The sequence below is a fragment of the Tenrec ecaudatus genome, chromosome 1 (assembly GCF_050624435.1).
Source record: "Tenrec ecaudatus isolate mTenEca1 chromosome 1, mTenEca1.hap1, whole genome shotgun sequence".
Taxonomy (NCBI): Eukaryota; Metazoa; Chordata; class Mammalia; order Afrosoricida; family Tenrecidae; genus Tenrec; species Tenrec ecaudatus.
Window position 1 is genome coordinate 189,535,263 of NC_134530.1, and position 14,403 is coordinate 189,549,665.

The 14,403-nt window shown below is 41.5% G+C and overlaps 1 protein-coding gene across 1 annotated transcript in view; it reads left to right on the forward strand.

Moving 5' to 3' along the window:
- Nucleotides 1-14,403, forward strand: part of PAPPA2 (pappalysin 2) — a 359,519-nt gene that overhangs the window by 32,540 nt on the left and 312,576 nt on the right. The window contains exon 2 of the mRNA XM_075540487.1: nt 2,758-3,829. Coding sequence (XP_075396602.1) covers nt 2,758-3,829 — 1,072 coding nt within the window. The remainder of the gene's footprint in view (nt 1-2,757; nt 3,830-14,403) is intronic.

Genomic DNA, 14,403 nt, shown 5'->3' on the forward strand with positions numbered 1-14,403 from the left:
TGTTAGGGTCAAAGTTAGGGCCAATCAGAGTTGGCCTGAGCACTGGCTTCAATTCCAGTGTCACTGTGGACTGAGTGATTCACCTGAGGGGAGAAGAGGATTCGATGATTCTCCACATTGGAGGAATCGTTTCTTACCAGGACTAACCAAAAAGATACAAGACGGGTAGACAGCTCTCTTGACTCTGTTCTCAAACTTTTGAAAACTCTGATGTGATCTTGTGGAATAGGCTGACACGGACGCCTGTGACTTGTTATAATCCCTACCATGTTGTGGGGCCACTTTTTCTCCCCTTGAAATGGAGTCTTCAGTTGTGGCAAAGGGTATTGACTTACCTGTCAGTCGTTTTGTACATGAGTTTTTATTGCAAATAATTAAAGAGACTTAATGATCAGTCTTAGGTAAACAATGTGCTGTATCCCCTAACTGCATCCTGTCTGTTCCCATACTCACAACAGACACCTTTTCTTGTAACTGCCTCTCCTGCCATGAGTGTGCTAAATTATAAACCAGTTTGTGCTACTCCTGCAGAGACCTCAGACAAACCTAAGATGCTCGAGGAGATGTGATTTTACAATAAATGGTTTAAAAGCATTTCAGACAGACTTTCCACTTTTACGTCTGATTTAGCTTACCATCGATAACGATCTCTCTAATTTTCTTCCTCTGGTTGGAAAACACGGAGGCTTCCAACTTCTGAACTCTGTATTTCCATCCACTGAGCAGTGGATTTTTTCTTTTCTTTTGTAAGTCTGGGCTATCAGTGATTTTCAACAGGTCCCTTAAGAGCCTTATATTTGCAAAAGCTCTGAAAGGGTTCTGATCCCAAGGGAGGATGACTGTGGTTCAGAGAATTTGATTTTCTAAATCAACATTTGGCTGTTTATTTGTATTTACTTAAAGAGGTATAGAGCAGTGTCTTCGTATCTCTCTATTTGTTTCTTGGAAATGAAGTCTGCATTGGAAATAGAACAAAGGAAGCGCAGCTAGCTACCTAAGCACCTCTCTGGTGTAGATGGCTCAGCACTTGGCTGCTAACTGAAAGATTGGTGGTTCAAGCCCACTGGGAGGTGCTTTGGAAGAAAGGTGTGGTGACTGACTCTGCCAAGATCACAGCCATTGCAAACCCCACGTAGAAGACTATCTTAGGGCTCATCAAGAGTTGGAGCCAACTTGATGGTAGCTTTTAAAGAAAAAATCTAAACACTTGGTAGGGTTTTCCTCATATGCTGTTTGGGCATCTTTCCTTTGGAATTATTACTTTGGAAGTCATTCATAAACTATTCTTCTACATACGTGCTACAACTCCCAACTAAAATAGATTATTGTAATGCTCTTTTACGTGGCTAATAAATACTGTTTGATATAATCACTATGTCCAAACTCACTGCCATCGAGTTATGCTGGCTCACGGGGACCCTAGAGGACAGGGTAGAATTTCCCCTGTGAGTTTCTAAGGCTTTCACGCTTTATGGGAGTTGAAAGCCCTGTCTTTCTCCCATGGGGTAGCTGGTGAGTTTGCATTCTGGCAGCCCACACATAGTCACTGTGCCACCTGGACTCGCAGGACTTAGTTGGGAGGAAGAAAAGAACCCAGCAGCTGCTCTTCAGCAGTAAGAGGAGGCTTCTCCTCCCGTGAAGAGCTGAGTCTCAGAAACCCGCAGGGGCAGTGCTACTGTCTGATGGGGTCACCGTGAGTCAGAATTCACGCCATGGCAGTAAGTTTTTGAGCAAGTACTTATCAAAGTAAGTGAATTTAGGGTGGTTCTTATTAGATTTATCTGCTTTTTTTGAAAATCTACCCATTGCAAAAATGCAAAGCAATGGTTCTTAAAATTTTAAATACAAAGACCTTAGTATAAAAACCCAAATGCAAAACTGGGGACACCACCGTTGCATTGTATCTAGTCACTACCAGGCCTTCAAAGTCAAATTAAGGGTGGGCATGCAGGGGCTTTCATTTGCCTGCAAAAGTTCTGCTTCAGTCAACTGGGGGCTATGACTATCCTCAGAGGAACCTTTCTGAAATCTGTCGTGCTCTCACTAGTTTCCAGGAGAGTCCATGAGGCAATGCCATTGTGCTGGTGCTGCAGAATAACCACTGCTCCCTGTGAGTGGTGCCTCTGTCCTCCGAATGTACCAGGGAGCATAATGAGCTGGGAGCCCTGGCGGGGATGTCCCTGACTGGCGACGGCACACCATGACCCACCAAAGCGCCATTTACCCAAGGAAAATCATTGTTTTAACATCAGTGGAGAAAAAGGACGTTGGAGGCTGAGGGCAGCCAATCACTGGCTTTTGTACAACCTATGATTGCCCTCATGGCTTCTGAGCCACTGAAAGGGCCGAGGGCCAGTGAGGAGAAGACACTGACTCAAAGGAGATAGCCTGAGGAATATTTGTGACAAATTAAGAGGGCGATTTTCATGGGACGTCCCCTTTCCAGCCACCATTTCGGTCATTCGGAAACACGAGAATGCATTTGAAATGAGCAGAATTTCAAATCAGAGTCCTTCATGGGCTAGATGCTGTCAGAACGCTCCCCCTCCCCCCACACACACTCCAGACACTCCAGGTGGGATATCTAGATTGGCTACCCCCCCCACCGACCCCCCCTCCCCCCCCCCCCCCCCCCCGCCCCCGACTCTCATAGCATGAAAAATCAGCATTCTGGTTTATTGACGCGGGTTTTCTTTTCCTTTCTCTATCCCTCTTTACATCTGGCACTTCTCCCCTCGATTTTCCCTTCTTTCCCAGGTGTGTTTGATAACTGCTCCCACACGGCCAGTGACAAGGGCTGGGCGCTGGGGATACGCTCAGGGGAGGACAAGAGAAGGCGAGACGCTCGCTTCTTCTTCTCCCTCCGCACTGACCGCGTGAAGAAAGCCACTGTCCTGATGGGCCACAGTGCCTACCAAGCAGGCACGTGGACACACGTGGCGGCCACTTACAATGGACAGCAGATGGTCCTGTACGTAGATGGAACCCAGGTGGCCAGTAGTTCAGAGCAGTCTGGTCCTCTGAACAGCCCCTCCATGGCGTCGTGCCGCTCTCTGCTCCTGGGGGGTGTTAACTCTGAAGACGGCCACTCTTTCCGCGGACACCTGGGCACACTGACTGTGTGGTCAACAGCGCTCCCCCAAAGTCACCTCCAGCACAGCCACAAGCACCCCAGTGAGTCAGAGGCCTTGAATGCCTTGATCCTGACGGCCAGTTTTGAGCCTCTGGAGGACCAGTGGACCTCCTTTGGGGACGACAAGCAGCCGCGTCGTGAGGTTCTTCAGAACTTTGAGCAGGCGCCTGAGATTCTGTCGCCGCTGCGGCCCCCCCTCTGTGGGAAAACAACATGTGACAACGTGGAGCTGATCACCCAATACAATGTGCACTGGCCTCTGCGGGGCGAGAAGGTGATACGCTACCAGGTGGTGAACATTTTTGATGACCATGGCCAGAACCCTACTGTGAGCGAGGAGCAGATCAATCGCCAGCACGAGGCTCTGAACCAGGCCTTCAGCCGCTACAACATCAGCTGGCAGATGAGTGTCCACCAGGTCTACAACTCCACCCTGCGCTACCGGACTGTGCTCGTGAACTGTGAGCCCAGCAAGATTGGCAATGACCACTGTGACCCAGAGTGTGATCACCCACTCACTGGCTACGATGGGGGAGACTGTCATCTGCAGGGCAGCTGCTACTCCTGGAACCGCAGGGATGGGATCTGTCACGTAGAATGCAACAACATGCTGAATGACTTCGATGACGGAGACTGCTGCGATCCAGAGGTGGCCAATGTGCACAAGACCTGCTTTGACCCAGACTCGCCCAAGAGGTAAGGGCCTCTGGAGGGGTGCATTTCTAACTTTGTGTTATCCTTTGGGGCTCAGAGATAAGTGACTCCAAAGGCAACATGAATCCTCCCATCAGACAGTATTGGATTGTTCTGAAGTAGTAGGTATTACACTTCAGGATATTAGAATGACTTGGTTAAGCATCGGGCTGCTAATCTCAAGGTCAGCAGCTTGAAAATACGAGCCTAGCCTCTCCACAGAGAAAGAAGAGGCTTTCTGCTCTAGCAAAGGACAGTTCTACTCTGTCCCAGAAGGGCCCGATGATGGATGGTAGTGAGATCAGTTCTCAGAACTCTCCATCTAGAGGCCAGTCAAGTGTGTGCACGGATCTGCATGCAGACATATACACAGGAAAACGGGAGGACTTAATTTATCAGCAAAGTCTGAGAGTCTTCGTGGGCAACAAACAAGGTATACAATGAGAGTAAGCAACCTACACATGCTGACTCTTCCCAGAGCCTCAGCTTCTCAGCAGAGTACTACAAAGACATGAAGAGGCTGCATATCTGGTGAGCCTTTGGGTGCAGCTCCAGCAGTGTTACAAGCACACACTGTTTTCCAGCTCACTGCCCAAGAGCTATCTCACCACTTCCTTCAGGCCTGGGATTCCTCTATTCTTACCCCATTCAATTCCATTGTGCCCACAACAGCCAGAGGGGTCTTTTCAAAAAGGTAAATCCGATACTTGCCTTTTTAAGCAATAAGTGAAAACGCTGCACCTAACTCAAAGAAAGGTGCTGCACCTGAGCCCAGCATCCCCCCACCCTGCCCCATTGACCTTCCCACCCACACTCAAGGCCTCATAAAGCCCAGTCTAGGGTCATTCAATGGTCAAGCACTTTTGTGATTTACATTAGCTACTATTTCTGTCTGTTTAGCCTCTGGTTCCTCCTTGATCTTCTCTTTGTGAATTTTCTCTTGTGACTTAAATAGCTGCTTTAATATCAACTTCAGGGATGGTCTTCCTTGATCACCCAAATTAAAGTAACTATGTAATCACTATTCTATCCCTTAAATTTATTCTTCTGTCTAACATGACCAGTTATGACATTTTCCTTGTGTATCCATCCTTCTATTTGTTTCTCTTTCCCCTGACTTTAGAATATTAGGTCTGTGGGATAATTGTGCTTGTCTGGGTCCCTGGGTAATGCAAAGGTTTAACATGCTCATATAGGAAACCAAAAGATGGAGGATTGGAATCACCCAGAGGTACCTCAGAAGAGAGGCCTGGTAACCTATCTGAAAAATCATGCATTGAAAACCTGATAGACTATAGTTCTTCCCTGACAGATGACATGGATTTTCCAGGGGTCAAGAAAAATGCTATACAATTGCATTTTTTTGGTTTTTAATTTCAAGTTTGTCCAATCGTACCTGATACATAGTAGTTTTCTCATACTTGTTTTAATGATGAATGAAGTGTGTGTGTGTGTGCGCGTGCACGCGTGCACGTGTGTTTTGTGAGACAGAAGGCCAAAAGAGGATTCTTATTCTCTGGCTGATACAGAGGTTGGAGGTTGAAGAGGAGGATAAGATCAGAATGAGGTAGGCAGTGGTGTCATGGGGGTTAGTGCCACACACAGAGATGGATCTCTGCCTCGACAGACCATATAGAATCCTTAGTAATTTTTATCTGTTTTAATCATAGAGTAGTATGACCAATAGAACTATAAATTTCTTAGATGTAGTAGCACTTCTTAGGCTATGTAAATACTAACAACAACATTGTTTTTGTAAAACCTTTCTGCACTGAATTACATGATTAATTACAACATTATTAGTAACTGAACAGAAACCTTTTTATTTTTTCCTTTTTTAACAATTGCTACTTAATTTTCAAAAAAGTGATTTATGTAGTGTATTAATTATCTAATGTTATTGCAGAAATAATAAATGGGTGGCTTTAACAAACTTGAATTGATTCAAGGTTTAGGACGTTAGAAGTTCAAATTTATTAGGTTTCCTACTCTCGAGGAAGTTTCTTTTAGCTCTGTCAGCTCTAGAGAAAGGTCTATTCAATAGCTGGACCCTTGGAAATCTCCATCTATCTTGGCATGAATCTTCTTGGGGGCTAGGTTTACAGTGAAGGAGCCCCAGGCAAGAGAACCCTGGCTCTCCTTTCTTGGTGATCCTGAGGCCATTCTGATCTCTGCTTGCTTGTTTAACATTATTTATTTCTCAAAAGACATCGTCTCAACCTAATTTTGTAGATTATACCCTGAGGCATTAACATAAATGCTTCTAATTCATCCTTATTAATAGCATAGAGGTTAGGATTTAGTTTTCTTTCTTTTTTTAATTAAATCATTTTATTGGAGGCTAGTGCAATTCTTATCACAATCCATACATACATCCATTGTGTCAAGCACATTTGTACGTATGTTGCCATCATCATTTTCAAAACACCTGTTTTCTACTTGAGCCCTTGGTATCAGCTCCTCGTTTTTTCCCTTACCTTCCCTCCCCTCTCCCCATCCCCCCAAACCCTTGATAATTTATAAATTATTATTATTTTGTCATATCTTATACTATCTGATGCCTCCCCTTGCCCACTTTCTGCTGTCTGTCCCCCAGAGAGGAGGTTATATGTAGATCTTGTAATCTGTTCTCCCTTTCTCCCTCACCTTCCCTCAACTCTCCTGATACAGCCACTGTCATCACTGGTCTTGTATTTCCAGTTCCTGTCTGTGCCAGTGTACATCCTCCGGTCCAGCCGGATATGTAAGGTAGAATTGGGATCATGATAGTGGAGGTGAGGAAGCATTTAAGAACTAGAGGAAAATTGTATATTTCATCATTGCTACACTGCACCTGGACTGGCTCATTCCTCCCTTCAGCCCTTCTGCAAGGGGATATCCAATTTCCCACAGATGGGCCCTGGGTCCCCACTCCGCACACCCCCTCATTCATAGTGTTAGGTTTGTTTGTTTTTTTTGTCTTTGATGCCTGATACCTGATCCCTTCAATGCCTTGTGATCTCACAGGCTTGTGCGCTTCTTCCATGTGGGCTTTGTTGTTTCTCAGTTAGATGGCCCCCTGTTTATTGTCCAACGTATGGGACCCTAGATTCTATATCTTTTGACAGCTGGGCACTGTCAGCTTTCTTCACATCCTTTGCTTATGCACCCACTTTGTCTTCAGCGTTCGTGTTGTGGTAGGCTGGTGTGCTTCTTCCATGTGGGATTTGTTGTTTCTTAGCTAGATGACCACCTGTTTATCTTCTAGCCTTTAAGACTCCAGACACTATATCTTTTGATAGCCGGGCACTATCAGCTTTCCTCACCACTTTTGCTAATGCACTTCTTCCATGTGGTTTTTGTTTGTTTGTTTCTTTGTTTCTCTGCTAGATGGCTGCTTGTTTATCTTCAGGTCTTTAAGAGTTCAGATGCTATATCTTTTGGTAGCTGGGTGCCATCAGCTTTCTTCACCTCATTTGCTTGTGTACCCAGTGTCTTCATTGATCATGCCAGGAAGTTGAGCATCTCAGATTGTCAAATTGTTAGAGCAAAGTGTTCTGTGTTGAGGGAATACTTGAGCAGGGGCTAACTGTCCATCTGTTTCTTAATACTCAACTTATAAATATATGTAGGTAGATCTATTTCCCCCTCATCATATATAAATATATTTACTCCTTTATATACCTGTATTTAAGGCTCTATGACTACCCTTTGCCTCCTAGTCCTTTCCTCTATTTCTTTGTACTTTCCTCTTATCCCACTATCATGTTCAGCCTTCATTTGGGTTTTAGGAATTCATCTTGGTTGCATTACCCTTGATCCAACTCTGCCAGACCTCTTACACCCTCCTTGCCACTGATTTTGGATCACTTGTTGTTCCCTAAAGGTTAGGATTTACAACACATGCGCTTATGACATCAGATCACAAAATTACATGATACTGAAAATCTTGCCCCAGATAAGTTGTCACATACTTTTGGGAGACACAAATCAGTCCAGAGCACAAAGATTCACAAACACAAAGATTATCACAATATCTAAAACACAAGAAATTTTGACCCAAAATAGCAAATATAAAATACTTGCAACAATGAAAACGACAGCACATGCTTGGAGCACATGCAGATAACATGATATGGTTCAATGCATCTCTAAAATTGGGTAATGATGACGGCTCTGACGTTAATCCTTTAGAAGATGTAAAAAGTAAATTAGCATAGAATTTTAGCCTTGTAGATACATGTAGGTTTATAAATGTGGCTTATGGGAAAAAGCTTTTGTTGTTAAAACTGAGGATCGGTGCATTTTTATAAATAATAATGCATTTCTGCTGAAACACTGAATAAAATTTTTATGCAGTAATTTTAGTGTCTGTTTCTGCCAGTGTCACCCAGTGTGGCCTGAGCCCCCTGCATCTCCTACTGATGCCACTAGGGTGAGGAAGGACTAAGGTGGATGGTAAATATGGTAATTTGTGTAGGTGGATAAGGCCTCCCCTACATATAAGTTATAATAAGGGCCACCTGAGTTAGAAGTAGAGCTACAGTAATGGATATCAGCCCCCACTCAACATATGGACTACTATTTTTATATTATTTGTGTAGTAATTTATGGCATTGTTTTTTGGGGTCAATCTCTTGGTTAACCCTAATAGGTTGACCCATAGTTTTGGTTTTGTGGTGTTGAAAGACAGTGGGGGGTGGGGTATTTGGGCCCAAGGGACACTTGAATTCTAGATTTCTTACTTAACTAGCTAAATTAGGAAAGCCTCTTTCTGAACCTCAGGGGCTTTGTAAGATGGGCATAATTGAAATAATCCTTTGAATTATCTCTATTTTATGATTCTTTTGTGAGTCAAATGAAATAAGTTACAAAAATTTGCATGGTAACTAAAATGTTAAATGACAGAAGTAGCTCTAAACTAGCATTAATTGTTATTATTATTATTGCAACCTTGTTTGTATAACAATAAGCAAGGAATTTATCATATTCCTAGAAATATTTGTATGCTATTGTATGTTGTTTGTATGTTATTATTAGGTAACATCAAGTCAGTTCCGAACCACAGTGACTGCATGCACAACAGAACAACACACAGTGCAATCCTGCACCATCCTCACAATCTTTCCTATGCCTGAGCCCATTGGTGTAGCTACCATGTCAGTTCATCTCCTTGAGGGCCTCTCTTTCACTGCCCCTCCACTTTACCAAGCATGATGTCCTTCTCCAGTTCTAATCTGTTCTGACAGTTTGTTCAAATTATGTAAGACAAAATCTTGCCATCCTTGCCTGTAAGTATGTAAAGGAAAATTTTTATTTGGATTTGGTTTTCATGATTTTGATTACCATAAGCAGAGTTTAAACTGCAGTAATGAGAGTGGTTGCCAACACTTGGAATCCTCCCCAGGAGGGATGAAGTCTGGTCTTTTCCCTTTTATGTCTTAGCTCCTTCCTCCAACCTACTGCTGTGACTGATGGAGCTGGTTTACCAGGTACCCAGGCCTCATTCTCCAAAGAGTAGTCCTGTATCTAAGTCTCTAGCATTACTGAACTTATTTGAAAATTTACAACTTACCTCCTTCACTGCCACAGTTATCATGTGTGTTAGGCTGATGAGTAAAACCAGTGTTATAGATGTAGCTAGCGATAGAGAAATCGAGATAAACAAACAAGTAAACTCACTGCCATTGAGTCGATTCCAACTCACACCAATTCTAAAGGAGAAGACAGAACTGCCCTGTGGGTTTCTGAAATTAACTTTTTACAGGAGGAGAAATCCCTGTCTTTCTCTTGAGGAGCAGCTGCTGGTTTCAAACTGCTGACCTTGTGGTTTGCAGTCCATGTGTATCCTCTACACCACCAGATCTAGATGTAACTATAGCTATAGATGATAAATACAGATATATAGTATAAAAAGTACATCATAAATCTATATCAGGGAAATGACTTACAATGTTGTAAAAATAGGTTAAGTCCATTCATCTGGTTCAAGTTTATAGGTCACATGTTAAACTCAGAGAGCTTCCAGGCCTAGTGAACCAAGAAGCAGGAAGACCATAGGCTGGTGAAGGCAGAGGAATCCAAGGTCAGCAAGTTGGGCTCATGGATGCAGAGTTGAATGAATCTAAGATTGGCAGGCAGTATGGTGGGTCTCTGAGAGCTCCCAGTGTTGGCAAGCACTATGGAAGGTCTTCGATTTAAAAACCAAAGAAACAGAGCTTAGTGAGACAAACACAGCATCCCAACTAGCAAGACTGGGCTTACATAAGAGTGCACCACATTCCTGAGGAAGCATACTTTCCATTGCATCTAGGCTGTGACCTGAGTAAGGAGGCTGCACTACCCCCTGATCCTCTTATAAGCACTGTGCTGCTGACAGCAGATCCCAGCATGGAGTTGTTTTCATTATGTTCGGTCACTTCATGAGGGAGGCTGGACTGCCAACCTGTTGAGAATCCTGGCCCAGCCGGGTTGACCATGGAAACTCATCCATGTCTATTTGTGTACCCAGATAGTGTTTCAGTCCTCTATTAGTATGAGGCTCTCTCACTCCTAAATATAAAACCAATTTTGTGGGATACAAGGAACTATTTATACTTTTTGATATGTGAGAATATTTCAATCTAAGTAATAATACATGTTCACAGTTGAAAACAACAGATTTTCCCAAAAGATAGACGCACAGAGTTCCTTTCCTACCTTGTCCTCTTCTTACTCTACTTTCCCCCACCCCCACAAAGTTAATTCTTTTACCTATTTCTTCTCATAATTCCCTCCGTATCTCCAACTGTTAAAATGATATTTCCTGATTTATCAGTTTTAAACTTTATTCATTGACCACCTCTAATGATAAAGATGAGATGAATTCTCATGCTTTTTTCACATCCCCATTCCTCTCATATAGTAATTTAAATATAACTACTAGTTGCCATTAAATCAATTCCTAATTATGGCAAGCTCAGGTGTGTGGAGGTAGGAGGGGAACTGTGTTCCCTAGATTTTAAAGGATTGATTTTTCAAAGTAAATTGACTAGCCTAGTTTCTATGCTTTCTCTGGCATAATTTTAATCCCTAGTCTTTTGGTTAGTAGTCAAGTACATTAACAGTGCTTATACCACTATTTAAATACAGTTATTTTAGTTAATACAATTATATGCCTTAACAATATGTATTTTATAACATTATGACTATGAAATATTGTGTTGTAAAACAAATTATTATTTTATTATTATATTTCATTTCCGGAACATAACTGTGAACAGTAATTGTTCTGAAACTTTGCTTAACTCGTTTCTTGGATTGAAGACACTGTGTACACAGATATTTCTTAATTGATTACTTCATTTCACTAGAGAATACGCTAAAGTAACTTTCTAAGCAATATTATTTTAAATGGAATTATCCAAATTTTTTATTTTGCCTTTACATAAAACTGATAGTTTGCCTTTATATAAAATTTTGAACTGAAAAATATTCTCTCTGACCCAGCTTGATGGTAATGAGTTTGATTTTGAATTTTGAAGAGCTTCTATGCTGACAACTGAATGTGTTTATAAGGAAAATTTGTTTCTCTTTAAAAAATCATTTAGAATCTTACCCTTAGTTTTGTTATTTTATGGAAATTTTGATAATTGTATTATCTTTTAAACTTATTTTGCTGAGCACATACTAGGTCCTTTTTATCTGGATACTCATGTGTCTTACCTCTGGAAGTATGAAGTATTATATTTTATTTTTCTATTTCTTTGTACAGTTCTCTCTATTTTCCTATTCTCCCTGAAATTCTTCAGGATAGATATTCTTAAATTCATTGTCATATATATATATATAATTATATTTATTTTCTCTATAGGTTTATCTCTTCTGGATCTCATATATAAAATATCATACAACTCCCCAGCAACAATAACAAAATAAAACAGAAAATCCTTAGTAAAAGAGAAAGCAGAAAATTATAAAAACTAGAACAAATTAAAAATGGGTCAAAAGAGAATACAAATGATCAGATGTTAATTTTTAAGTCAAATACATGTGCATCCTTTCACTTCTGTTAAGCACATGCTCAGAATTTAAGCTCTAATACATTTCCCTCCTCTAACTTAGGGATTTTATTATTTACAGTTCTTGGATCACACATGCTAATGTGCTTCTTCGGTGTAGGCTTAGCTGACACCTCACTTAATGACTGCTTGCTGTAAGACAAGCTTTAAAACACTAAACTCTATTCTTTCTCATAGTTGGACACCGTTTGATTTCCTCATCACAATTTTCTTTAGCACCATATCTTCAGTGATTTTTTTCAAGAGGGCAAGTTGAACAGGGCCACATTATAAGAACTGATTATTCTTTGGTTAGGGTTTACAGTTAATTTCGAGCTCAAAATCCATCTCTATAGCTGAGGTTTATATATATCCCTGTTCCACTTTATCAGCAGTTAATAGTTTACTACTTAATAGTGGCAGCATTATAAGCTTTTTGAGAGATAAGTAAGTAACCTCCATGGGGCCTTTGGGAATTCTAATACAGTATCATTAAAAGAGGTGCTGGTTTAGAATTTAAAATGCTATTGAGATGGGGAATATTTATATATAGAAATAATTTTTTAGTACATGGGATGTTCACATATTTTTAAAATTTCAAATGACTGAATCCTGTTTTTAAAACAATGAGGGTTAGACCTAGGGCACAATGTTCAATAACACGAATTCACCACTGCAGAACTAAGACATGTCTTAAAAAGCAAAATTATGTGAAGGTGGCAAATATACGATAATCTGAAGTTGCCTATTGTTGGGCAACCTCAAGGCAAGAAGTTTGAACCAGCAGCCAATGGTTTTTAAGTCCAGGACCTTGGGGTTTTGGGTTTCCTCTTCTCTCAATAGGGCATTGCCGTTGTCAATCCAAATGATTATATATGCTCCTTTAATCTACAATAGGTGTGTTTTAGGCAAAGTCTAGCTCACTGAGTGGGTTTACTAACTCAGATCCTTCTGATGTTGCCTATGTAGTGTGCTATATGCCTCAAGAAGGTAAGATCTATAAAGTTCAGATAACCTATGGGGCTTAGGTCATCAAGGGCTGAAACAAAACTCAGTTACATATGGATGATCACCTATATAGTACAGAGTAAATTCTTTCCCTTAGGGTCTTTGAATGCAATTTTAAGCATTTTCTCTATGGTGAAGCCGTCACTCTCTTCCCCAACAGAAGTGAGACATTTTTTGAGACAGATACGCAATCTCCTCCTTTTGGCCATGAACCTTCACTGGAATTCATTGAACAACAATGTAGGAGTGTCCACCCAATAAGGGTGACTATAGGACATGGCCACACGACATGGACTGTTAGGTCCTCTCCAACCCTGCACCCCCACCCTCCACCCCTGCCTCAATGAGAAGCTCCCTTTAGCTGAATTGGAGAAGTGTTCTTTATGACGTGCAAATAAAACAAGCAAACTCATTGCTGTCAAGTTGATTCCGACCCGGGATTGCCCTATAGGACAGGGTAGAACTGCCCCTGTGGGCTTCTGAGACAGTCACTCTTTATGGGAGTAGAAAGCCTCCTCTTTCTCCCATGGTGCAGTTGGTGATTTCAAACTGCTGACCTTGAGGAATGCAGCCCAATGGGTTACCACTATAATACCAGGGCTCCTTGTAAAAATAAAGGAATGATAAATGTCCTACAAGGGTTAGACAGTCTTATCTCTCCATTGCCTACAGGTCTAATTGAATGGCTGCATGACCCGAGAACCACTGCCGGTCCTGGTCTTGGTGTTTGCTCTGATAGCACTGTGTCATGCAACCTTGTCTGTTTGTGATTGATTAACTTCCCTCAGCAGAATGTTCTCCAGGACTGACCATGTATGAAGTTCTTTGTGGTTTTATCATTGCTTTATAATGATGCATAGTGTTGCATTGTGTGTATATATGAACGTTTCACCCACTATTTGTCAGTTTGGCATACTGTGGTGCCTTTAATACTGCTGTGATGCGGGGAGCTATGTCACCAGCCTTTCAAATAACTGCAGAGCCAACCAATGTGAACAGGTTTCCACAGAGTTTCTAGACTATGAACAGGTTACAAAGAAGGACTGGGTTGTGCATTTCTGAAGAATTAGCCACTGAAAACCTTATGAATAGCAGCAAAACAGGGTCAGATAATGAAAACATCATAAATAGCAGCAGACCATTGTCAAAGATAGTGCCAGAGGATGATCCCTTCAAATTGGAAGATACTCAAAATATGACCGTGGCAGAGCTGCCTTTTCAAAGTAAATCCAACCATAATGGCATGAATGGAGCAAAGATGTTAAGAACCTCATTTTCTCATGAGCCATGACTCAAAAGGAAAGGAAACACCTGCAAACATCTATTAATAATTGGAACTTGGAATGTTCAATGTATGAATCTTGGAAAATTTGAAGTCATCAAAAATGAAATGGATTGCATAGAGATTGAGATCCCAGGCATTAATGAGCTGAATTTGATTGGTATTGGTCATTTTGAATCAGAATATCATGTGGGTTACTATACCAGGAATGACAAATTCAGATGAATGATGTCACATTCATCCAAAAAAGGATATTTCAATATCTATCT